The 27,788-nt window shown below is 33.8% G+C and overlaps 1 protein-coding gene across 3 annotated transcripts; it reads right to left on the reverse strand.

Moving 5' to 3' along the window:
- Window positions 1-16,926: 16,926 nt before the first annotated feature.
- Window positions 16,927-23,304, reverse strand: LOC131027228 (TMV resistance protein N). Of its 3 annotated transcripts, none has more exons than XM_057957235.2 (7): window positions 22,647-23,303; window positions 21,395-22,436; window positions 21,102-21,287; window positions 20,419-20,715; window positions 20,180-20,335; window positions 17,678-17,746; window positions 16,927-17,593 (listed from the first exon to the last, which is right to left on the reverse strand). In XM_057957235.2, the coding sequence occupies exons 1-7, from the start codon at window positions 23,108-23,110 to the stop codon at window positions 17,159-17,161; spliced, it is 2,649 nt and encodes an 882-aa protein (XP_057813218.2). In that variant the 5' UTR covers window positions 23,111-23,303; the 3' UTR covers window positions 16,927-17,158. The 3 variants fall into 3 exon arrangements, with proteins under 3 accessions (XP_057813218.2, XP_057813216.2, XP_057813217.2); XM_057957233.2 differs by having other exon boundaries at window positions 18,896-20,335; XM_057957234.2 differs by lacking the exon at window positions 17,678-17,746 and having other exon boundaries at window positions 18,896-20,335; window positions 22,647-23,304.
- Window positions 23,305-27,788: the final 4,484 nt, after the last annotated feature.

Consider the following 27,788-nt stretch of genomic DNA (forward strand, 5'->3'; position numbering starts at 1 on the left):
TAAAAACTATAGTTAAACTAGCAATTTGGACTTTATACATCTTCCAAAAAAGTGGTTAATCAAGGGTTCGTTTGAATAGTGTGTTTGAGTGAACCCCATAAAAATATTTTTAAAACACATCAATTAAGGGGTTCATTCGAACCTATGTGCAAGCAAACATTTGCACGAATATGGGGGTTTGAACAAACATCCCCTAGTTTGTATGGACATCCTATACAGGCTTCATTTGAACTATCATGTCCAAGTGAAAATGTTTGAATTTTTTTTTGGCAACTTGCTTTTTTGTATGTGGGTGAAATTGTAACCCAGTATTGTGGGATCAACTAGGTGCACCTTTGTATCTTGGTTCCATTTTTGTAGCTTTTAGAGGCTTCTTATGTGTCTATAATTCTATTTTAGTAATTTATGTATTTTTTTATGCATTCTTTTAAGCCTAATTAGAAAACATATAAATCAATCAATCCATCTTCTACGCAATGAAGGAATATAACCCAAGTTGTTTCACTTTGTTTGGTTAGAGTTAGTAAAACTATGCGCCTTTGGTATATTCTTATTGCAATGTTTTATGAAAGGGAGGTTTTTTCTCATTAATTTACTATAAAAATTAGTCCATATCTTTTCCATATCAAAAAAATACATTGATGTAAAGAAACTAATCCTTGCAGGTAAGTCCAAAAAATCTTAATATGTATGCAATACCTTTTCTAAATATGTCATCACTAGCCTATTTCAAAGGTTTTATAAAATAATTAAAATGTTAGAATGTGTAGGGTACCCTCCCTCAACCCATCACATATAGTCTTGGTTAAGATATGAGGGTTAATGCTTGAGACTTGACCAATTCTATTATGTTGCAAGTATGTTAACATGGGTGCATTTAAGGAAATAATTATTAATTTTTATGCCCGATCTATGCATATGCCCTTAACATTAAAGACTGTTGATCCCAAAATAGAATTTACTAGAAATAGATGCGTTGGGAAATAACTAAAAAGTTCATATCATCTAATTTGTATATAATAATTAGCAATGTGTATTTTAAACAAGAGACGCAAAGCGTCATGTTCCTACCGTTTGTGATAGAGGATTAGGGTAGAGTGCAAAAGGGAGAGGTAAGATGTTTGTGAACAGTAGTAGTATTAGGCCAACCTAAAAGATATAAATTAGTGATATGATCACCCAACAACAATTGTTTGCGAAATTATTGATAATGAGACAATAGAATAATAGTTTGATGTCTTATTATTCTTTCATTATGAAAGAGAAATAATACAATCAATGTAAAGAAACAAAGATACTAATTAACAAACACTTCAAACAACCAAAATATAGTGAACCACTTAGAGATGATAATATGTAAGTATATCATATTTCCACAAAATTGTTTGTCATTTTTTATTCTTGATAGGATTCGTAATGTCATATTGGAATTGATAAACTTTTAATTTATTTTCTTTATTTAAAATTTTTTATTCGAAATGTGTTTAAGTGAACACCATTTTGAACTTGTTTTAATTGCATAATTTCATTCATGGCAGTCCAATTTATATAGCTGCTAATGATATAACAGAAAATTTGAATTATGAACAAAAATTTTTATAAAGATTATAACAAAAAATTTTATAAATAGAACATTTGATATTATACTGTTTATTCTTTGGAACAAGAGTAACTTTTTAATTAATATCAAAAAATATTTTACAGTTGAAATGAGAAAAAATGTTTTATTTTCTCTATCTGATTGGCCTCTAGAATGAAAGTCTAATAGAAGCATAATATTTGATTAAATGTGGTTGTCCCATTGCTCATTAAACCTACAACAAAAATTTAAAAGAAAATGGCACACAATCCAGAGAAGGGAATTTGACAGAGTTTCACAAGTATTCAATGTCAATTACAAAAAGGTCCACGTGTTTGTTGTTCTGAACAACACTTTTCATGCATGCTTCGAGCAAATCATTCTTAATAAGACTTCTCGCAATTTTTGTTGTAGGCCTTGTTCATTTTATTGTAGCGGATTCGACAATGTAAATCCCCAAATCTGGAAATTATGTGTTCATTTGTAAAAACGATAATGACAACTTTTATTAACTGTGTACTATCCATTTTCAATGGATGTATCAGATCTTTTCAGTTTTTTCATTCCTAAATATTCAAAGATACAGCAAAACATTTGACGGCTTTGCAAGAAATACAATGGCCTTAGCAAATACACAGATCGATTGGAAGAAAACCCCTGATGCTCATGTTTTCAAAACCGATATTCCTGGCATTTATTAAAGTTTTATTTTTCAATAATAATTTTGTAGAAATTTTTTGTTTGTTTCAAAAGATATTAAAGTGTAATATTATTGCTTTGTTGCAGGGCCATATTCGTAAAATAAGTGGAGAATGTAGCAAAGAAGTGGAGAAGAAAAATGAGAGATATCGCTGTATTGAATGCTCGCAACATAGGTTCCCGAGGGAGGAGTGCCTTGCTGAAGGTTATTTTAAATGCAATGCACTTCAAATTTTTGTAAAAAATATTAGAGTTTTAACTTGTCTTAGTTTCTGTTTTTCGAAAAAAAATGGAACAGATATTAAGGGTTTTAATCTTTAACACAGTTCAGTTATATTCAACTGTTCTTTGTCTTTCAAAATTTTAGAAGAAAGATTAGGGCTTTCACTTATTTTTCATCTAGTTTTTGTCCTTCAAAATTTTGAAAGAAAGTTTAGGTATTTAACTTGTGATACGAGATTTTGTACTGCAGGTCTACGAAATGTTTAATATTGTGTGCCTCTAAATTTTCATGTCTATTTCTCTGTATGTTCTTTTACATAGATCAATATGTCTGTAACATACAAGGATATATAATAAAATGAACATGGTTTGTTTTTATTTTTTCTGTTAAATCCATTGTGATAAGCTTCCGTGATATGCATATAAAATGTAACCCTAAACTAGTATGACCATGGTTTTACACCTAGCTTGGCTATTTTCTTTAAAGACAATTTGCTGATTCAAAGGTATCTCTTTAGCAGTCCTTTATTCAGTAATAAATTCCATTTTCCAAAGAGATGAAAAGTTTGATTTTGGCCAATCCAATTCACATATTATTCCTTGTGTATGTCGTTTACTTGAAGTTACATTAGATTAATTTCATAGCTTTTTGTTTGACCATACATGTTATAGGTGCTAGATTATTGGCAAACCACATACATTATGACAATGGGGAATTTCTTTCATTAATAGGAAAACTACATTTAAAAATACAACATGCTCTTATGCCTTGAAAATTTTCTACTTTCCACCTTTTTGAATACTCTACAATTCTCTGATGTCCTAATGAAACATAAACTAATTTGCAATAATGAATATAAATATCACAATTACTAAGAGACAAGTAGCGGTACTGTTATGGGAGATAGAATGGGGACCAGTAATTTTCAAAATAATGATAGGCAGGTGTTTGGAGATGAAAAATGCCAAAAACTATTTAATTATTTAAGTTAAAATGAAACACAATTGCTATTACAACTTTGCAGAATGTAGAGCATTTAAAAGATTTGAAAATTAAAATTTGTAAGTACATAAATAAATGTCAACAAAAGCAAAGATCAATTACATTGAAATTTCACTGTCATCGTCATGAGATAAATGGTTAAACTTTAAACTATAACCATTTAGAGGAGTGGATGGGAACTATGACAGTAATGCCATTATTTGAAAACATGATACATTGGCATTCAAAGATTCCTATATTTTCAATCAACTGGTAAAACTTCAATGCATGTGGACACCTTAATCAGTTGTATTGTTCAGTTCTTACTTCTAATTCTTTGGGTTTTGATAAGAAATTTTTCTGCTCTAAAAAATATGGCTCCACCTTTTGAGTTGTGTTCTGAAGTCACATATGTGCCCTGTTATTTAACCAATTCTGTTATTTATCAACAAGGGAGTAGAGTTTTGTTTCTCTTTTGAACGAGAAGTGGATCTATTTTCAGGGCAACATGGCCAAATGAGAATCTTTAGACTTCCCATTATGTCCAGACTGCTCTATATTATAATGAATACCACTCGAATAATTAAGTTTAAACATGGGTTTAATATCTCTAATCTAATCTCTTTATATTTTGTCAGCTTACCGCATGAATATTAATGTATTACAGTTCTCATTCAGTGTTGATCTTATCTGTCACAAGACTAATCGTACGATACCAATCCATAGATACCATGCCTAAAATGTCAACACACTTAAAAAAATCAGCACACTAGAATTGTTGAACTTATAGCCGAATTTATGACTTCAACTTTATCATCAATATATGGAAATTTTGGAAACAAGAAGATAACAAAACAACTAAAATCACCACTACATCATAATATAGAGATAAAAAGTAAAACAAATAGTGAAAAAGGTTGAAATAGCCATACGAGTACATGATATGTAAATTCAAATAATCTTACAGAAATGCAGAGCAAATGAGAAGAACTTATCTTTAAGACAACTGAGGCTGACTATTCATGTTAGTCATCTTCCATTATAAGGCAAAGGCTCAGTGAAATCCAAAATTACTCCACTTTGTTCTAATTCTAAGTAGTAGGCTACATAGTTGTACTTTTTAAAATATATTGTGTAACTCTCTCAATTGAGTATAACTAGTATGCTCAATTGAGTATAACTAGTATGCACAATTGAATGCAGAGTGGAGAATAATTCATATGAAACATACAGGACTGCTTTCTGTCACACGATTTGAAAGATACAATAGCAGACTTAATTATACCTAATCATAGAATTTGCTGAAAATTTTTAGTTCCAGTGAATATTTAGACATTGAAGATATAGGAAAGAAATTTTTAAAAAATGGAAAAATTATGCATAAACATGTGTCGGGAAAAAAAAAAGTGTAAAACTGTGCATAAACATGCATTGGGAAAGACTAACACGTGGATAGAAATGAATACATGCACTGCAAGCCTAGAGTCCTCTTGTTAATCCAAACATAAGCGATTGTTTGATCACATTGTTGTAACTATTCTCAGTCATATAAATTTCAGGTTCCACTATATTGGTTCCCCGCTGCCTTCATTTCAAGCAGAGGCGACATTTCTTTAGGTGTATGAGGAAAGGCCGAGGTTATAGTAATAGTGCCTCACGAACCTAAGAAGCTTATTTCGCAGGCGAGTTTGCGGGCTCTATAACACATTTTTTTTTTTACGATAACTATTTAAATGAGCAATTTTGTTGCAGTGAGGGTTTCTTGAGGGTTTGAAGCTGTGTCGGATAAAATATTTGCTTGTTTTAGGGATTATTAGGTTTTGCTATTTGTTGAGTTAGGGTAGTGAGAATTATCGTTCTTGAATCTCTATACGTGTTTTTCTATCGCTATGTTTTATTTTTCTGGATTTGTTTAGTTTATCATCATTTTTTTTGGGTCTGCGGAAGCCTGAAATATAAGCTTTGCACATGATAAGTATGTGCAAATTCAAGGGTTTGATTAACGAAAACACAAATTCAGGGGTTTGATTAATGAAAACACAAATTCAGGGGTTTGATTAACATAGGCCATTAATATCGACCCTCATCATATTTTGGGCCAAACACATGCTTCTGGAATTGCACACACAATTTCTCCTCTATATATTTTCCCAGTTCCACCCGTTTTAGGCATATTCCAACAGCGTTGCGCATGGAAAAGGACCTGAAAATCATTAGCGGAGCAGATGATTTTGGATGTGCCCTCAAGGATTCCCTGGTGGAATACCTGAAAGAAAAGGGGGCAGAGGTGGATGATTTGGGCACTAACAAGTATTATAGTGTGGGAGAAGAAATGCGGCGAGGGGTAAGCGAAAAACACCAGGGGAATGAGCATTCGGGAAACCCTTTGGAAAGAGTTGAAGGCTCAACTTTTGTGGTTAGTGAAGCAGACGACAAGAGGACGACAAATAAGTGGGCATGGCCAGAGGTACAGGGGATTTGCAAATGCAGAGCGTTTTAGAGTGCTTTCCCATGTTCAAAATTTTTCCTTTTTTTTTCAATAAATAGATATTTAATTTAAAGGAATGATAGACTGTGTGAATCGACCTAGCAAGAAGGCTTAATGCTAAAACTAAGGCCGCGAATAACTTTTGAATACTCAAAAAGATTTTTACAGATTCAGAAAAGAATGCCCTGAAAAATCTACTTAGCTTAAAGGTAATAAATTTTCCTAGGGTTAAGTTAAAGTTACCGAAGTTAAATCCAAAACTTGTTGCAGATGACAATTGAAACAAACGATATAACAGAGAGGCTCAAAGCTCTGTCATTTTTAACTCGCTCCTTTTCTACCCTAACTCCGAATACGCTGTAAATGCTAAAGGGTCGCAAAAGCAGCTAGCATTATTGCCCACTGAGCGAAGTTGCCACTGGGGAGGGTGGTTGTTGTGCTTGCAGATGGAGGAGAGCTCTGTTTGCAGATGTTTAAGAAAATTATTTCTCTGTTTCAAGAATATTTCATAGTTTCGAGAATATTTCATAGTTCCAGAACTTTCTGAGAGCAATTTAAATTTTATTTTTTTTAATAAAATTAACCGCAGTTTCCAATGAGAATTGGAATAAATAATTTTAGATGAATTATTAAATTTCTTTAAAATCAAAACATTTGGTAAAAACTGAAAAGTTCAAAAATAAATGATTCTCATTGGACAGCTTAAAATAGTCATGGCATCTAACGGATGCGTTAGTATCCTGCCGGCACGGCAGGAACTAAAAATCTAGAAACCACACCACGAGTTGTGATATTAAAATAATGGATAATAGACTGTAAGAAAGTAAAGATTAATGTGCACGTATGAGATATAATTTGTAGGGGAAACCTCTTCTATACCTTAAATCAATTAGTCATCATGACTTTCTTCTACTCAAGGAATTCCCTCTTCATTCAAAGCAAGTCTAGTAATTAATAGATATATTTCTTTTAAGGTCTTAGAAGACCTAGTAGCTTTCTATACAAGGCTCAAGATGGAAGAGACAATTTTTTTATGATGATCAAGAACTGTGATCAAAAGGAAATGAATAAATTGTTGAGACCAATAGAAAAGGTTAATGAAATCCAAAGTGAATTTAAAGGAAAAATTATTCACGGGTGTTGAAATGTTTTTTCATTCTTTAATGCATCACATAATGCATCACATAATGCATCACATCATGCTAGAAGGGAGATTTCAAAGGCTATAATCTTACCTATTTACCATTTTGAATCACTTAGACATGACATTAAAATAATTAATTATATTCTCCCAAAGACTTACTTGGTTGAGTTTTAATAGGTAAAAATTATTTCCCTCTACACCAAGGTCTTATATACTATTTATTTATCTAGATTCCAACTAGCTTAAATATTTATCACCACTTTCATTTCCATCATTTATAATTCATCTTCAATCACCCCATAAATCATCGATGAAACCTCCAAAAATTAAGCCTAATATCTCATTGACTAGGAAAAAAATACCTAGATGGAAATCATTATGCCCTCCCCCAACTAGAACACTCGCTTTTCTAGCCCTCAAACTTATTTAAATAAGGGAAAAACCATTGGTATGGCTATCTTTCAAACCCATAGCCACATCAATACCTATCCTAGCAGTCTTAAGGAGACCCCTACTATCCACCCCAATATTTAACCAAGAAAAAGATGGGTCAAACATATGCCCACTTCTTCTATGTTCCCTAATAAAGTTGGCATATTTCCAAATGATAAATCCACTTTTGAAACCCCTAAAATGATGGATTCCAAGTTGTATCCTTCTAGATAATTTAAAAAACAAAAAATACGAACCTTTAAAAGGAACATGCTAAGTGTGTTTTACTATGAAGGAGAAATTGGGAAACTACAAGGAAGTCCTTAAGTACACAAGAACATTAATAGATCAAAAATTTCCCAACAACTTACAACTAAGAAAAAAATAAAGATATAGAAATGAAATTACTTAAAAGAAATTAATACATGAAAAGCAATATGATAGGAAATGAAATTTGGCAAGAGATGTAATAGCTTTATAGAAAAATTAACAAATGGAAAAATATTGAACAAAGCATGAAGGAACTTAGAGAAGATCATGAAGAAATAAGAATACAACTTGATAAAATTATGGTTTTTAGAAAAAATTGTTTAAATTTTAGCCACTAGAATTTTTGTCCTATAGTTTGAGCTCTAGAAAACGAAAGGGTGAGCGTTGGAATTTTTTACCCAAAAAACAAGGCCAATGGTCACCAAGTGAAAAGTCAGTGTGATCAAGGAAAATTTTGATGACAAGGAAAAAGTTTCTAAGGAGGTTTCTTTCATGGAGAAACTTAATTTGATCAATTGCACAAAATGGCAAATGGTTAGCAATCTATAGAGGTTTGTAGAGCATTAATGTTTTTATCTCTTATTGTTCTATGCTCATGGTCTTAGAATATCCCATTGTTGCACAAGTTATATTTCGTTAGTTTGATTTGGTTGAATTATATAGTGTTTAGTATCACTCCTTAGGAGACTCGAACTATTTACCTTTGTGGTAGTTTTGTTTTATCAAGTTTGAGCCTTATAATTCCATAACAATGTTAAAAATCGTAGTCTTAGGAATCGTGATTAGCATTGGTCTGGGATAAAAGGAAGATTGAAAGTTTCCCTAAAACAAATTTACGCTAATGGTCATGGACACAATGGAATGATTTTTTATTGAAATATATTCTTCTTACCCTTTTTCTCGGTTTCCTTATTCTTACACGAGTTCTTCATTTTATTTAGCATTTTCTATCTATTATCAATCCTCCTCATTGCCATACTAGTGTTTGGCTAGAGTTTTACCAAGGGTCACAAACATGTTTTATTTCAATTTTTATTTTTGGATCATCCTTCACCTTTCCTACTACCCATTTTAAAATCGTTAACATTATAATGACAAAATCTAATCACAAGAATACATACAAGATTGTGGTGTTTATCCTTAGCATATATAATCCCTGTCTAGAAAGTAGCAATATATTTTTATTTAGGGAAATCATAAAATGGATAACCAGAATGATGGTAATCCTTTAACTTAAATGAAATATTTTCATGTATAAACTCTTGCCCAATAAAATCAATTATTTTTATATCAAAAAATTTAGGCATGTGTGTACATAGATTTAGCCACATTTAACTACTTTCTTATGTCTAATGATTTAAATTTTACTTAAAAATATATATATGAAATACACTAACAATTTGAGGGACTGATATTTCTAAATTAGTAGAAAAGAAAAAGGAAAATCAAAATGAGAACCTTAAAAGAAACTCTTATGCATAAATGAAACCTAAATGTGATGGTTTCCAACTAGCTATGAGCTTAATGAACAACAATATCTATTTCTTAATGACATGATTGGACACTTCCATTAAAGGACCAATAGACACATGTGGGTTAGGCATGGCCAAGCCTAGGAATTTGTATGACCCAAAAGTATAAAAAATAGAAAGGGACAAAATGGAGCAAAAAAGAATCTTGAAAACATATCACTTTTGTGTTTATACGTATTAATTTGGGTAGTTAAAGTCCTCCCCCATTAACTAAAGCTTTTTTTTATTCATTAGTTTTCCAACATTTTTTATAAAATGATGCTTTAGAATGAGAGAGGACAAGTGAATTCTAGATGCCTAAATGAACATTGATGAATACATTTAAACACTAGCAATACTTTTCGTAGAACATTTACTTCATTTGCATAAGAAATGAAATTTTAGGAGGTAATCGTCCAAAATTTGAATTTATATTTTAAAAGGTGAAGGCTAAGTTCTGGGTGATGACTATATTAAGGTAGGTGTAAGGAATAAGTGTGATAAATTTTATGAATAAATGAATAGATTGATATATGTGCTTATAAATGCTAGGTGAGGGCTAAATATGTATAAGAAAGATATCAACAATAAGAATTCAAAATCTAATAATAAAACATATAACATATTAAAAAGGATTAACATCTTTGGCAACTTTGGTTAGAATGGAATCGTGGAATTTTTCAAAATGTGAAATTGGCAATTTAACAATTGTAGAAGAAAATTGTTAATGCTCTTTAGGAGACAGTCTTGACTAAGAGCAATCTTTCTGGTGTTGTGGATCCTTTTGATGTAGGTATTCTTCAAATGTTGAATTTTTCTGGGGGTGCAAGAAGTAGGCAAGTTACATGGACTAGTTGTAGATAGTCTAAGAGGAAGATTGATCGGGTAGGTAGATGGCTCCCTCTTCAAGGAGTTCTAAAGATTAATATTGATGGCTTCCCTAAGGGGAATCCTGGTCATGTGGGTATAGGTGGTATTTGCAAAGAGCTCTAGTGTTTAGTTTCTGTCATTCATTTATAAAGGGTTTCATACAAATAATATAATGGTGGCCCTCGCCATCTCGTATGCACTATAAAGAGGTTGTGCTGTTAATTGGAAATAGATTATTTGTGAATCTGTTTCACAAGTGGTGATGATTATGTTGAATGGGCAACACTTGGATGATGCTAACTGGCATTTAGTTGTGGTTATTCGATAGATTTTATGGTTGAGTAGGTCTTTAGAATCTTTTTCTTTTTGTCATATTCCTAGAGAATGGAATAGAGTAGCGGATTGCCTAGCAAAATGGGCATCTAATGGAATGCAAGGTTGGTATATTGTAGAAAGGGGACATTTGTAAGGGAATTTATCTTATTTGTTAGAGCAATTAATTGGGAAGGATAGGAAAGTTTAATTCTTTGTTCTTTGTTGGACTATAGACCTTCTTGCTTTGTATTCTTCATTTTGAAAAAAAATTAAAAAGTTGAATGTATGTTTTTTTTGTTTTAAATTAAACAAAACAGATTTTATTCAGTTACAATAAATAATTAAAAATATGAAAGCTATCGACTCAAAGTCTGAGAAAAGATAGAGTTGCAGAAATTACAACAAAACAGCTACAATAGTTACAAAGATACGAATCTTGTCTAGAAAGTACATTTAATTATTCTCCCTCGAAACCCGACACTAAAAAAGATGTACGTTGGAGCAAGTAATTTAGACAATGACATTTGATCAAATTTTACAAGAATCATTGAACAACATTTATGTCATTAATCATTGAACAACATATATTATCATCAGTCATTGCTCAGATTTGGCAAGATAGTGAAAGATAAAAAAACAATTTTCCAGAGATGGGTTAAGAGTGAAGTTTTATATTCATCAGATTTATATAGATGGCGAATTTGAACTTTTGTTGTGGAAAAGAAAAATTAAGTAAAAAGAAAACCATGTTTCTGAATATTATTATCACATTATACTATAAAAGAATTTAAGAAATATTGAGCTAAGAAAATATTTTAAAGAAAAATGATACTGATATGATTGATCACGAGTTTTTGAATCTCATCCTTTCATTTTACCAAACTTTCTATTTCATCTCTTGAAAAATTAAAATAACCATCATTAATACCGTTCAGTTTCATGACATCTTCTTTCATATTGGGAAGTTGTAGTGGGGATTTATTTGTACAAACCAACCCTAACTGTAAAAGTTGAGTAAGACATACCAACATCATTGATGTGTCTAACTCATTCACATTTCTAAGTAAGGTGTAATCAACCACTTCTGCTATGTCATCAGAAAAGTTCATACTCACCCATTGCATATTCTGCAGATAACACATTCATTAGTAATTCTCAAAGTTCATTTTATGTATTGATGCAATATATAAAATGAATTCAGTGTAATATAGAGATAAGAATGACTAAAACCAGTACCTGGTGCCATGTAACCAAAAGATCCCTAAAGTGCATTTATAGAAGCGAATGAATCAAGAGAGCTTCCAAAAACCACTTTTGCAATGCCAAAGTCTACTATACATGGAGTGAGTGTTAGGACCCGGAGGCAACTGAGAGGGGGGGTGTGAATCAATTGTCTAATAAATTTAACCCAAATACAACTTAACCAAACTTAATACTTAATATCGGTAAACCAAACTTAATGTCGGTAAGCAGATTAACAGTTAATAACAGTACCGGTGAAACTTAATGCATGAAACATAAAGAGAAACAACAACCACAACACATAACACAAATATTTATACGTGGAAACCCTGTAAGGGGAAAAACCATGGTGGGAAACCTTACCCACAATCAAATGATACTACTGCAGATAGCATGTGTTTACAAATGGGGTTTGCACATGCACAAAGGCCAACTGCCTAAAGCTCACTGCTCAATCACAAGATGGGAGTCACACTAACTACAATTGGATGATTAAATCCAATAATAATGTACTGCTCAAAGTAGCATCTCCAATGTTGGATTCAGTACCGATTAAGCTCTGATTGTCTTCTTCAAACCTTCCTTGAATCTTCAAATGATGTCTGCGTGAGTAGCTCTACTTATATTCGCATATACCGAATATCACAACCTTACAATACATTATTACATACCACTACTACTATATTAATCTCACAATTGAGATCTTACATATATACCAAAACCTAAGACCAAATGTGTAGGTCGGCTTACTAAGACTAATACAATAAGATCTATTACAAGTAAGTCAAGATGCGATGCATCATATTGGATCAACAACAATATTAATTGATTAAACCATCTTCATAATGTGTCGTGCTGATCTGGAATAGATAACGCGTCTCGGTCCATAACCTAGACCAATTTGCTGGTAACAACAAATATGTCAACCCGATTAGACCAATAACCAAATCATCAAAACCAAGTGTCCAAACCATGTCTTCAACATAACCAAGTGATCTCCAGATGATAACAAGTCATCCTCAGTGCCGGTGAACCAAATACCGGTGACTGTGCATAAGTCACTGAACTTGCCAGTGAACATAACCAAAGATCTCCGGAAGGATAAGTGTTGATAAGTGTTGACATCAATGACAAAACCAATGCAACATATCCATAATACCAACAGTGAGATCATCCCCTATTAACAAATTACCTGGTTTTAGGTCACAATGCAGATACTCCATCCCCTGGGCTATCCCTAGTGATATTGTTAATCTATCATTTAAATTTAGTTTACATTCACCTCCTCCATCTGAGTGTAGCTAGCTATCTAAACTTCCATTTGACATGAATGGAAGAACCAAAGCTTTAAGAACAGGGTTGGAACATACTGTTATGATTTTAATCACATTGCGGCATCAAACTCTTTTCAGTGCATTGCATTCTGTAATAAAACTTTTATGGGCATTTTTATCTTGAAAATTAAGAACTTTGACAACAATATGTGTCCCATTATACAAAATTCCTTTATAAACTGATCCGAACCCACCCCTCCCTAGTAGATTTGCCTCACTAAAGCCATGAGTTGCACTGACAAATTCTTCATATGAAATCCTCGTGGGTTCTACATGGAGATGAAGGGTACTCTGATCTACACTGTCAGTTTCAGTAGAGGCACTCTGGTCTACATTGTTAGTAGAGATGCTCTGCCTATTATATCTCCATTTATAGGAAAATGCAAGCAATAGAAAGTGGAGGATTAGTATTACAATGCTGATCAGAACAACAATAATTACCTCATGGGAGACTGATAGCCCTTTGTGCTTGGACTTGAAATTAGGGCATGGTGGTAAATTTATCCATACACCACATAGACCAAGATTTCCTGCAACTGTCGAGGAGCCAAGATCTGAGAAAACCCCTCCCTTTGGAACCTCTCCACTTAGTCTGTTTGAAGATGGATTAAGATGGCGAAGTATTTTCATGTCTTCGAAAGCCACTAGTATTGTACATAACAAATTGTTGACTAAAAGGTCCATGTCTACAAGATTTTTTAGTGTTGCCAGAGACACTGGAATTGGGCTTCAAATGCATTCCAAGAAAGGTTTAGATATTCTAAATCCATATAGCTTGCTAGAGCGCTTAGAATACCACAAGAGAAATGGTTGTTAGATAAATATATAGCTAAAACCATGACCATTTTGCTCACATCCAAAATTGAACCTTTCAATAAATTGTTAGAAAGGTTGAAGTAGAAATGAAGATTCTGAAGACCTACAACTCAAGAGGTATATTTTTTGTAAGTTAGTTGTAAGCCAAGTCCAGCCTTTTGAAAGTTTGACATCTCCCTAAACTAGCAGGTATTTCCCCTGACAGTTGATTGCAATGAAGATCAAGCTCTCGTAATTGTGGGGGGTCGCCAAGACTCTCTGGAATTGACCCTGAAAACATGTTTTCACAAATTGACAACAATCCAAGCCTTTTTTATTGGCACAAAATTTTTGGAATTCTTCCTTCTAAATTGTTTTTGTCCAGAAATATCCTCTCCAGATTTGATAGTTTGCTGAGTGCAGATGGAATTGTCCCATTGAAGCGGTTTGCTTCTAGGGTTACTATTACCAAGTTTGTTCTATATATGAGTATTCGAAGACTGAACAAGAAGGAGAAAATATTTCAAGCTATAGAATGAGTAAAGGTTTGATATTGTTCTATGTTACCGAGCATGAAGCTAGTCGGTAAACCCTAAGGTTATCGATATCAGTTAAAGAAGACAGAATGTCTACCGAGTAAAAGTTCAGTATTTACCGAGTAACAATCGAGTAATAACATAATGCAATGGATGGATAAAAGCATTATTAAATGTAGGATGCCAATGAGCTGGAGTTGACTAGATGATTGGTATGTCGTGCAAGAAGTTTGTTGAGGATCTACGACAATGAAAATACAGGAGATAGATCTACAACACAGATTGAACGGTCACAACCTAGCACAAGTTCCAAAGGAGGAATACAAGTTCCAAGGCAAGGTAAAACATTTTCATATCGAAGGATACAATGAACCTAGTCCCGTTTGAAGATCTGATGGCTAAGATTGATCATGGAAAATGTGATCAAGGAGATTAAGCGGTTGAGAACTGTTTATAAATAAGAAATTGTTGATGAACAATGTATGCGGGCAAAAAGAAGAACAATGATACTACAGTAGTGATCACCAAGCTTAGAAGAATGAAGATCTGATTGAAGAACAGATTGAGAAGCCCAGCAAGAAGCAAGATAAGTCTTATGACAAGATTATTTTGAGCACATAGAATCTGCTTTAGCATTTCAGATGTGAAGTTGCAGATATATTTTATTACTGTTATTTATTTTGTAAGTGACAAGAAATCTCTTAACCAAGTGGACTTAACAGTCTTATTTGTAAATCCTCTAGAAAGGTAACATTCTGAATGAGTGTTTGAAATCCTTTGACAAGGTCACTTCTAACAAAGTGTAAGACTCTAACAAGTCTGAGGGAAATCCCTTAACCGGGTCACATCTAGCAATGTGTTTATGTAATCTGTAACTGGATTGGCTTTTAACTGAGCATACTCTAGAAGGGTATATTTCTTAGTGGGTCCGAAACCCCACAGTGGTTTTTCTCTATTTGGGTTTCCACGTTAAATCTGGTGTTAAATGTGTTATGATATCTTAAGTGTATCTATTTATGAGTTTGAATGATTTACAGTCATAGTTGCATATCAGTAAAGGCTACCGAAGTTGAATCTGATGAATATATTGCATTGTGAGTTTTTATGATTCACCCCCTCTCATATTAACTAACAACGAGAATTGACCCTGTTAAGTTATTCGTGTGAACATTAAGCCAGTTTAGCTGACTAAGCATACCCGATTCAACATGAATGCTACCTTGGAATCTATTTTCGCCCAACTCTATTATAGTTAAGGAGGACATGTTTCCTATGAAAGGTGGGGGAACACCTGTCAATTGGTGGGAGAAGACCAAATTTAGAGGGAATGCCTAAGAGATTCTAATAAGACAACCGAAGCCTTCTCAAGAGAAAAATCTTTCCAATTTGGTATGGAATATGGCCCTGCAAGCTGTTATTAGAGAGATCATTTGCTCCAAGAAAGGAAATGTTTCCCAGTAATGGAGAGATGGGGCCAACTAATCCCTTACCTGTGAGATTCAATGAAACCACACGTTGTCGACGAGAAGAGCAGGTAACACCAGTCCAATTGCAGAAGATGTGATCGGGAGACCAATCGAACAAAGAATTGTATGGATCAACAGAGAGACCAATCAGAGCTTGATGATCAGTATAATTAGAAGACTCTGCTATAAGAGCAGGCAGTGCAGATAAAATGAGTAATAGAGTAAGCAGCATCATCTTCATTCTTACAAAATAAATTTAGTCCAAGTATTTGGGTTCACCAAATTTTAGGGATAATGGACAACGCACATAAATTAAATTTATTGCAAGTCTGTGGGAGCTGATAAGAAACAGAGGGCATTAACTACTTATTGAATTATTGAGATAGAGTATTCTTATAAATATAATTCTTTGTTTAACTTACATGAACATTGGATTAAATTTATTTTTATACATTTGCTACATATTTTTTATATTTTTTTTTCAATTCATAAGATTTTAGCATGTTCAAAGTTAAACTTACATAATAACATTTAACAGTCTATTAGTCATACAAAGTCTAATGATATTCATATATGTTCAAATGTTTTTTTGACACATGTTTACAAGTGCTACATATTCTGAAATATATGATCAATCTAGTATTCACATACACCTTAACATTAGACAAAATTTAACAATGAAATTTGCATATCGTACCAATTACTTTTTAGTTTTTGCCTAATTTGAGAGATTGTGTTAACTCATCTACACTCTAACAAATGGTATAGTTTTGTACCTAACCAGGCTACTTCCCATAACATTTGCTTATCCTCATACATACACATTTCTCATTCATTTATCTACACTTTATCCATATGCATTGATATCCTCTTTAGGTATCAAGCATTTATTGCACAAGCTCATGTATCTATCCTTAGATATTATATTATCCATTTAATTGTTTTCATGTCCTCAAGTTATTTTGGTGAATAATTCAATAATCATAGATGTGACTGTATTTAATGTCTATTTATTTTTATCTTTTGTAAAAAGATTTCAAATCTTTTAAAAATCTTAACTTAGGTTAATAAAAAGAATAAAATGTCAATAGGTTTTTGGTCTACTGTTGAAGTTGAATGGTGCTAAATGATCCTATTAAGATCAAGTCTTGCTGAATGCAAAACTATGACATTGTAAGAAATGAGAGTGGAATTCCAGATGAATTTGATGAAATGGATACTAGATCTCTTTCCAATCTCCAGACTACTAAAACTTCTTATCCTGGCCGTCATGTCAACAGAAAAGAAAGCTTAAGAATTGTTTACAGAAGTCTAAATTTTTTGCGATCACCACCCAACCCCTCTTTAGTCCGGCAGATGTTTTCCTTAATGACAAATCTTCCTGCTGGGATGAATTGAGTAGCTTGATCTTGCAATCTATTGTCATGCCACTGCAGATTTTTAAATCTTTGAAGACTCTTGAATCTTTTGTCCACATCAACATGTGCACTCCATATGTGTTACCGTGACAAAAAATACGGGAGGTCCTGAAAGCATGTCCAAGAAATGTTACTTCAAAACTGCAACTGTTGTCTGCTATTATACATATCAAAATTGCGCCTTGTAAGCTCTCGTTTTCTAACTCCACAAAAAATGGTATTCCCGAGTCTAGTGGGAATTGGGGGATGTCCATTACTGTAACATTTTGAAAGCTGTGTGCATCTGCGTCCTGCATGTATCACAAATTTCATAAATAATAAAGACACAAACATGAAGAGTCAAATTTTGTCATATTTTGAAACTACACACGCACCATTTTATCAACATCCTCCTTATTGAGTGTTGCTCCACAGAAGATAGATGATATATTGGAAGGAAACGTCTGCACGAATCCCGAACGAACGGGGGTTACAAACCTTTGTTAGATATCAGAATCTCGAACAGTTGTAAAAATTATAAAAATAGAAATAAATTATGAATACTAAAACCTGCTGGAAAATGAGTCATATTGGAATTAAAAATTGATCCGTCATTAAGAAGGATGATAGTTTATAACAATTATAAAAACATAAATAAATTATAAATTTTAAAATTTGTTCAAAAATGAGTTATTTAAGAATTAAAAAAAAATCCATCATTAGGAAGGCTGATAGTTCAAGACGTGTCTATTCTGGTTCCAAAACGGCAGTACGAATTGACTAACACGCGCGCATTTTACCCCGTCGATTTTGCAATAAACAGCTGTGATTGATTAACACGCGCTATCACGCTGTACGAAAAGTCTGTTTTGGAGCCAAAATAGCTTCGGCTCATAGTTCAGTGGTAGAGTACCTGAGCTGTAATGGGAGGTCCAAAGTTCAATTGTCAGCTGGTCCATGAAATGTCTAACATAGTATCAAAATTCAGGTTAGCAGAATGAGACCAAAGATGGACTGGTGGCCTAGTATATGGTATGAAAGTGGGGGTTTCTGAGTCACATGTAAACCATACATGGATTGGTCACCTAGAGGGCTGGTGGTTTAGTGGTTGAGCACCAAATTGCAATGGAAGATCTTAAATTTGATTCCTAATTGATCTATGAAAAACTTATGAAGATTATCATTCTGTCAGACAGGTTGCAGTGCCCAAAAAATGTAAAACAGAGTCCAACAGTTGTGTTTCTTACAACAAAGCAGTGCTTTGATTAAAAATAGAATTCCAATGTTTGAGGCTTCTATACTATCTGTAAGCTGAGCTGAAAGTAAACCTGCTGCAGATGACTCTATTCGGGAATGCAATATTTTAGCTGCCATTATAGACAGTGAGCAATAATAAGTAAAAACAAAAGATTTTTACGAAATCTGTTTATTTCATCTGTTTTTACTCTTTATTTGTCATTACACTGCAGGACAGAGTAATCTGCACCAAAAACAACAGTTACAACATGCTGACTGTTCAAAGTCTTAGTATGATCAAGCCAAATCAAGTTCCTATTCCCATTAAACAAACCATTTTTAGAGTATAGTTATGAACAGTTATTCCTGATACCTACCAGAATGTCTGTCCAAGTAGATCCAGAGATACTAAACCCAGTTGAAATCCGTAAATGGGATAGTTTTTGCAACTGCCGTAGTCCCTGAATTCTCTGCAATTTCCAACACTCGTCGGCTTCAATTAGTTCTATTGAGCTCAGACCTTCGACATTCAGTGTTTGTAACCCACCACATCCACTTACATTCAGAAATTTAAGACTTGTCAGATTAGAAAGGCATCTCAGTGTCTCTAATGCTGGACAATCCATGAGATTTAGTCTTATCAAATTGGCTGGTAAGCCTTCAATGTCTGTCAAATTTGGATTGTTTGATAGATCAACAATTTCAAGATTGGGACACAGATTTTTCGCCCGAGGAATGCATACTTTAGATATGCAGCTGTACCTAATGATCAAACTTGTTAGACAGCTTACACGATTAGAATGAGTAGCTTTGGTTGCCAACGGATCAACAGCATTAGCGCCATGATCATCACTTGTCTGACTCTGGACCTGTAAGCTTTCGAAAGGCAAGTCCACTTCCATCTGAAAACCTTCAATGTTTGGACAACACCGTATGTCCAAAATCTTAATATTCATCCATGCAATTTCCTCTGGTAATGCCCTAACTCCGGAGTCATATATCCGTAATATTTCCAAATGCCCCAACAATTCAACAGATTTGCTCACATCATAGAGATTGAAGCATTTGAATAGAGTCAACTCTGTTAGCCGACTCAGATGATTAAGAGATGATGGCAAACATGTTACCAGTTGGCTCCCTATATATAGCTGTTCAAGATTTTCTAGTTGATCTATATGCTCAGGCAATTGTTGGAGACTGGTATGAAGTAAATTTAAATACCTTAGAGATTTTTGAACTGTAGTTCCTCTAGGCAAATCCTTCAACGAAAAGCAGCCTTGAAGATCCAGGTACTCAAGAGTGGAGATTTTACCCAAATCTGTGATAACAAGGCTCCAGCAGTCTCTCAAAGCTAAATATTGAAGTTGCAACAATTCAGTAAAAGAATGTGGCAAAACTTCCAGATCATTGCAGCCAGATAGATCTACATGTCTCAGAGTTCCTGCTTCCTCAAATTTAATGGGCAGTGATACCAAACCCTTGATATTTTTCAAAGCTAGCTTTGCTAAATTTTTCAGCTTTCCTAACCATTCTTGAAAACTATTTAGGCCTGGATCTGAAGATGACTTGTTTTTCACGTTTCGCTTTTCCACATGCTCTTTAAATGAGTCTAATCTTGCTAACTGTTTAGATGGTTTAATTTGCAACTTCAAATTTCGTACCCGCTTTTCAGATAAGTCTGAGTGTAGCAATACTTTATTGAACCCGCTGCTTGAAGGGTGATAGCTTGTAACTGCAAGAGGAGCACTTCTACGGAAGATTACGGTGTCGGAGATTTCTGTGCAGCTGACTGTCAGTTCACGTAGCTGAGAAGGATCCTGCAGTTGAAGTAATGTGTTAATTGTCAGGAATAAGACCTTCAATAGTGGACAAAGTGAGCTTTAAAATATAGGGCATTTACCTCAAAATCATCAGATAATCTGTGTAAGCCTTCAAAATTAACACCAGTAAGTTCCAACACTCTCAAATTTCTTAGTGAAAGTCCTCTGCAATTAAAGTCGCTGCAGTTAAATTTACCCAGGCGAAGCCATATCAAATCTCCAGTTACACTATTAAATTGATGTAGAATTCCTGAATCTTCGAGAGCTACAAGTTTTAATCCACATATATCTTGACTGTCTAAGAAGACGGGCAGTTGAAGCTTCTTGTGATCTTCATTGCCACGGATTCCTCGTACAGAGTAGGGCTTTGATTGCATCTGCCCAGAATAAAAAATGTAAACAGGGTCAGTTAAAATTTCAAATATAACAGTTCAAAGTAGCTTTTGAACTATAAATGAAACTAAATAGCTTACAAAGAGTGCATACTGCATAGTCCCTGAGAAAAGAAATAATGAAACCAACATCATGCTCCAAATTGGCAGCGTAGAGATCTATCAAACCCTAGCTCTTAACCGGGGGAACTTTGAATCAAACAAAAAGATGAAATTAACCTCATGCTCCAAATAAACTTCACAGAGACCAGTAAACCTTAACTCTTACTGAGGGAGATTAATAATTTCAAGCACCCTGTGTCCAGAATGTTAAAACCTCCAATTTAAAAATAAAATAAAAAAACAGAGCACAGTGGGTCGAGACAAAATACCTGTGCAGAGATCATTTGATCGTTTGAGCAGCAAAGGCGAAGGGGAAACTCTTGTCTGCCAATTTGTATTGCCAAGTCTCTGACTAAATCGTTCATTCTTATTCGCAAGCTACCCTTTGGTCTGCTCCAGCAATCTATGTAGAAAGGCTCACGAATATAATTTTGCATGAACAAATACTCTAGCATCTGGAAACAATTACATGATTAGGACTGGGAATTATAAAACAGTTGGAAGAATTGTACTAAGGCTATAGCTGTGAGCAAAGCCAACTTCCAGATTAATTAATTCTTACAGATTTTGGATCAGTTCGCTCGAGGAAAGGCAGCAGATACATTCGGTGTTGGATGTTAATGTTGAAGTCAACGTCAGAATTTTCAAATTGCACAAGGCCTTTGTGATGGAGAACCTCAAGGCAGTCGAAGCCACTCTGGTCCAATCCATCCAAAACCCGCACAGCCAGATCTCTGTCTTCTCCTACTAATAAATGGGCAATGTCTAAAAACGCCTCTTTCTCTTTGTTCTTGAGAGAATCATAGGTAACTTTGAGTACCCTGTCTAAAATGTTATCAGGCAATTGTTGGCGAAAATTTTCCAATTGCCTCATCCAGTAGCTTCGATCACCATAACTAGACAGCTGCCCACCTAAAACTTTCAAAGCCAACGGAAAGCCACCACACATCTTGGCCAACTCCTCTACCATGTCTTGCAAATCTGGGGGCGACTTGGGCTCATGGAAAGCATGCCAGCAAAATAGTTCATGGGCATCTTTTAAATCTAACAGTTGGACATCATACAGTACTTTAATTTGAGAGCGTGCAAGTAAATCTCTGTCACGAGAGGTGACTAGAATCAAACTGCCATTTCCAAGGACATCCTTCACTACTAATAAGAGATTCTCTATTTGCTCTATATTGTCTACCTCATCTAGAACAATCAGAACTTTGAACCCTCGGAGACGATCTCTAAGCAAGCTCCTCCCTCGACTGGTATTCTCAATATGCAAATACGGCTGAAAACCCAACAAATCAGTAAGCAATCTTTTCTGTAAAGATGCTAAATTCTTCTTACTTACATCAGACAAGTAACAGCATCTACTGAATTGGGAACGCTTTGTATTGTAAAGATGAGTAACTAGAGTTGACTTCCCCGATCCACCAAGTCCCACAATCCCCACAATAATGATATCATTCATTGTAGTTTGATTCAAAACCTTATTCTGGAAGTGCTCTGCAGCTTGATGGAGTCCCACAGGGTGTATAGCAACATCAAGTGCTTCCACCGTCACCTCTTTCAATACAGTGTCCACAATTCTATCTAAAAACTCCCCAAGATCACTGAAACATAAATAAAAAATTGTTATAAACATCAGTAACCAAACAATAAAGTAAAAAGGCTGATTGTTTCATTTCTGGATTTGATTCTGTAATTTTTTTATCAACAGATCACACTGATGATCCATCATCAAAAAGCTAAGAGAAACGAAAATTTTAAAAATAATAACTATCACCATAGATTTGCAGGTCATGGGAATTAGGAATGCTTACTCTTTGACCTTGCTGAACACCAGACCAGAAACATCAGATACTTTGATTAGAGCACTCATCCATCTCTCCACCAGTGAATACTTAACCCTGCCCTTGCTTTTATGATTGTTGAAGGCTTCAGCATATGCTCCCTTTTGAATATACCGCAGGTCAGAAGGTTGGATGCCATAAAAGATTGGGATAAGCTTGCCGCCATGACAATCCAACATCCACAAAAGCTCATTCAAGCACCACGGAGATTCTGCGTATGTTTCAGAGAAAATAGCAACGTGTACGGTGGCATTACTAATGGCAGTTTTTATTGCAGGGGTTAAATAATTTCCCGTTTGCAGTTCCTGCTCATCAAGAAACACTCTTAGGCCAATCCTCTTAAGAGCGCGGTAGATGAGGCTGCCCAGTGTTTTCTTGACATCAGGTCCTCTGTGATTTATAAAAACATGGTATCTTGGAAACACTTGCTCCATAACCGAATCCAACCTTTCAAACCTTTCAAACCTCAGAGACCAAATACCTACAGACTAGCTAATGGAATTGGCAAGTCAAAGAACAGATAACTGAGGAAACAGAAGGATTGTAAACAGGAAAAACCTTGGGCAACCATGAACCAAAAACTTATTAAGATGAAAGATTAGGGTGGGTCCCATGGGAGGGGCTTGGGCTCTATTTTTTTGGAAGAGGCAGTTCTATGAAGAAATTTTGTTACACGATTATTTGGAATCTTTTTCAAAAAAATAGAAGCTAAAAAATTGTCCCACCAGCTTAGGGATGTTATTTGCCACTTGTCAAAAATCTAAATTTAATTTCTATTATAAAATAGTTTTGGAGGGAAATGAATTATTTTTATTATGCACATCCTATAAAAGATATTAACTAGCAATTGCACCTTGATGTGCAATGGGTACGCCGAATAAGCATAGAAGGACAACTGGAGTAAATTTTGATTTTTTTTTTCTTTTACATACATTTGTGTAGTAGCTTCAAATCAATTATGCATCCACTGACAAGGATCTAAACACAATTGAAAAAATATTTGAATTAGGAATATAATCAAGTTCAATAACGAATAAGATCATGTTATGTTCGCAAATAGGAGAGGAGAAATGAGGGATAGATAGAGGTGCAAAGAGGGATATAGAGAGAATGAGAGGGAGAGATAAAGAGAGAGATAAGACAAGGAGACAAAGAGGTGGAAGAGATAAGTATAATGTGTGTGTGTGTGTGTGTGTGTGTGAGAGAGAGAGAGAGAGAGAGAGAGAGAGAGAGAGAGAGATGGAAAGAGATGTTCATGATGCTAGGAAGTGATATAAAGAGAGGAAGAATATAGGGGTAGAGGGATATGGAGAGATAGATATAGAGAGACAAGAACATGTAGGTATAGAGGTATATGAAGACGGAGAGAGGGAGACATCTAGAAATAGAGGGGTAGAGGGAGAGATAAAGGGAGAGGTAAGGTAGATTGATGTAGGAAGATAGAGAGGGAGAGATAGATATAGATGATGAGATAGAGTGATAAAGAGACAAATATATGAGGAAATACAAGCGGGGCGAGAGAGAGAGAGAGAGAGAGAGAGAGAGAGAGAGAGAGAGAGAGAGAGAGAGAGAGAGAGAGAGAGAGAGAGAGGGGGGGGGGGGCTAGGGAAGGAGGGAGAGAGGGAGATATGCGCAAAGGAGGTAGGGAGAGATAAGAGGGGAGATAGAAGAGGCTTGGAGAGGGAGAGAGAAATAAGTAGAGGAATGAGAGAGAATATGGGTGAGAAAGGGGGAGAGACACTTGTAGAGAGATAGGAGAAGAAGAAAAGGAGTGTGGATATAGGGAGAGATGGATAAATATATAGAGATGGAGTGGGAAAGGGAGAGGGAGATATATAGATAGAAAGAGAGGAACCTCAATGAATAAAGAAGAGAGGGGGTGATATATAGAAGGATATATAGAGAGATATAAAGGGTCTTAATGGAGAATTAATAGGGTTAGATAAACTATGCATCTATTTATAAGGATTTAAACAAGACTAAAACAAAATCTCTAAATCAAGAAGACAGTAAGGGTCCATTACTAATAACTTGATGTTATGTTTGCAATAGGGAGAGAGAGAGAAGAGAGAGAGAGAGAGGTAAGGAGATATAGATATAGAGGAATATATAAATAGAGATGGAGAGGGGGAAGGAGAGGAATATGGAGAGAGAGAGAGAGAGAGAGAGAGAGAGAGAGAGAGAGAGAGAGAGAGAGAGAGAGAGAAATATAGATAGATGGAGAGATAGAAAGGTATATAGATCAGGTAGAGAGGGTGAGATATATAGAGGTAGAGCGATATAGAGAGATAATGAGGTAGATATAGAGGGAGAGATGGAACAAAAATATGGAGAAATAGAGAGGTAAATAGATAATAGATATAGAGGTCTAGGAAGAGAGATAGAGTGAGAGAGGAGAGGGACATAAGTAGAGAGATAGAGTGAGAGAGGAGAGGGACATAAGTAGAGAGATATAGAGGTAGATAGAGAGATAAAGATAGAGAGAGATGGAGATGGAGAGAATAAAGGGAGAAGAAGAGATAGAGAGATATAGATGGTGAGACAAAGTGATAGAGATATAGATATATAAGAAGATTCAAAGAGAGGGAGAAGGGAAAAGATATATATAGATATAGACAAATAGAGAGAAGCATAGATAGAAAAATAGAAACATGAAGAGAAATAGGGGGAGATAAAGAGAGAGGTATAGAGATTTATGAGAAGAGAAAACGAGAGAAAGATCTAGAAATATATGGGAAGAGAAAGGAAGAGAGATGCGTACACACACACACACACACACACACAGAGTAATACTAGGAGAGATGAAGTGAATAAAGGAAAGAGAAAAAATATGAGAAATTGAAAAATAAAATATCTGTCATACCATTCATAGTTGTACTAATTGGTTACAAGTTAGATTTTGTAGAAAGAGAGTGCCAACAGATGAAGATACTTGCACATTGCATAGGATGTGTCATTTTTCATTAAACATTAAGTTTAATTTAATCTAATTTATTTTATTATATCTCTATATTATACTTTTAGTTAGTAATTTTTAAAAATAATAGAACAAAGAGCAACAAATTAAGATAGCAAAAAATAAATAGAACATGTTGCATGATAAATCTACATCACAAGTAAAATATGCAAATGACCTTAAAAATGAATTCATGAGGAAGGATATATCAGTAAAAGTACATTTGTGATATGCTCTTAGCAATCAACAGAAACAGAGCAGGCTAAGATGCCTGGTCATAAGGTTCAAAAATAATTTGTATTCAATAATGTACGAAGAAAAAAAATCCTACAAAACTATCTTCCTTTCTCTTCCCATATAGATTAGCATCATTCAACATACCAACTATTTTGATATACAAACATATATCTTTAGATGATCTTTAGTTTCAAAGTATATATCTTTTGATAGTGGTAGAAAGAGATATGGATAGAAAGCGATGGAAAGAGGAGAAAGAGAGAGTGGGAGACAGAGGGGGAGACAAATGGATAGATAGCTCAATAAATAGAGAGGGAGTAAGATAAATAAATAGGGAGGGATAGGGAGAGAGAGGTATAGCATTCAAATCTTGCAAGTATATGATTATATCCATATGTAGTTGCATGAACCAATTTGGAATTGACACATCAATAAAGATGTTTACATATGTTGGCACTTACTATTGCGGTTACATCATTGATTAATCTTTATACAAATGATAACAACTTTAATAAAATATTAAATTATTTCTAATTGATGTGTATGACCTCATTTTATTTGTTGGTCACATATGCACTATCATTTTGTCCCCTTATCCCCTGATACTTGTCAAGATAGAAGACATCTGAGAGATCAAAACATAAAATAGCAACTACGATATTTGACATGTCATTCATAATTGCACTAATTGGTAATTTGGATTTTGTAGTCCAGAGAGTGCCAAGAAAGGAAGATACTTGTAAATTGCATAGGACATGTCATTTTTCATTGACCTATGTATGAAGTTACAAAATATTTGCCGGTTTGACTCTATTGCAAGTGATCTATTGTATCTTCTTTCTTGTTTTTCTTGTTTGTACTTGTCTCTCACCTTTGAGAGTTTCAAATACAAGCTTAAGACTATGAATATACTATTTTGATTATATGTTTCTAAACATTGGTACTTTATGAGGTCAAGTCCCTCTAAGGTCCATTAAACCTCACACCCTTCTTATAACTTTGTATGATGATAATCACATCCTATAATGAATTAACATTAATTTTAGTTTTCTAGCCAACAACCATATTAAGTTTAATTTATTTTAAATTGTTCTATTATATCTATATGCTATTTACAAACTTAATTATTAACTTAATAAATATTATTTTTATAATTAAAAAATAATATCAAAATAATAAAACAATATTAAATTAATTTATTATTATTATATAATATTAAATAAAATTTAAAAAATATCTATTGTTGATAAATAATTTAATAACATTAATTTATAATTTATTATGATTTTATTAATAACATTTAATAAAATTAATCATTTAAATACAATTATATAATAATTAATAATTATTTAAATATATATTTAAAATTATTAAGCATTTAATATTATGAAGTTTAAATGTTAAGAAATTGAAAATCTTTCAACAAAATATTTGAAAATAATTTTTTTATATGATTTGTAAAGAAAATATAAATATATTTTGTAGCATCTATAGAAACTTCAGCTAAATCTTTAATCACTTTTTAAACATCTAAGCCTTGGCATCATTGAAATCTCCAAATAAAATTCACCCAAATCTTAGATTAATTCTTTAATCATCTAATATTTTAAAAATATATTTATTTATTTCTATACACGGTTCTCTCACCTCATTCTCATGGAAACTATAAAAATTTATAAAATATGTATCGTACCAAGTAAGTTTGGCTAGCCATTTTAATTTTCTTGTCACAATACGATAACAGCAAAATAGTGGGAAAACGTCGGGCCCCACATCTAGTAAAAGTGTTCAGTTTCGAAATTTCTGGATTTGATCGTCTGGAGCTTTTATTATGAATGACAGAAATTTTATTAATGATAAACATTCAAAAATAGAATTTTGTGAAAATAGCCCTCTAAGTTATGATGGTACTTACATTT

This window comes from Cryptomeria japonica, chromosome 4, assembly GCF_030272615.1.
Source record: "Cryptomeria japonica chromosome 4, Sugi_1.0, whole genome shotgun sequence".
NCBI classification, from domain to species: domain Eukaryota; kingdom Viridiplantae; phylum Streptophyta; class Pinopsida; order Cupressales; family Cupressaceae; genus Cryptomeria; species Cryptomeria japonica.

What these genes read in the sequence shown, in the direction of transcription:
- LOC131027228 (XM_057957233.2), bottom strand. Translation starts at nt 23,110, where the DNA reads ATGGAGCAAGTGTTTCCAAGATACCATGTTTTTATAAATCACAGAGGA. An exon ending in CTACTTGGACAGACATTCTG is followed by an intron (nt 17,747 to 18,895) that starts GTAGGTATCAGG and finishes GGATTCGTGCAG; the next exon opens with ACGTTTCCTTCCAATATATC. An exon ending in AGGAGGATGTTGATAAAATG is followed by an intron (nt 17,594 to 17,677) that starts GTGCGTGTGTAG and finishes TGATACATGCAG; the next exon opens with GACGCAGATGCACACAGCTT.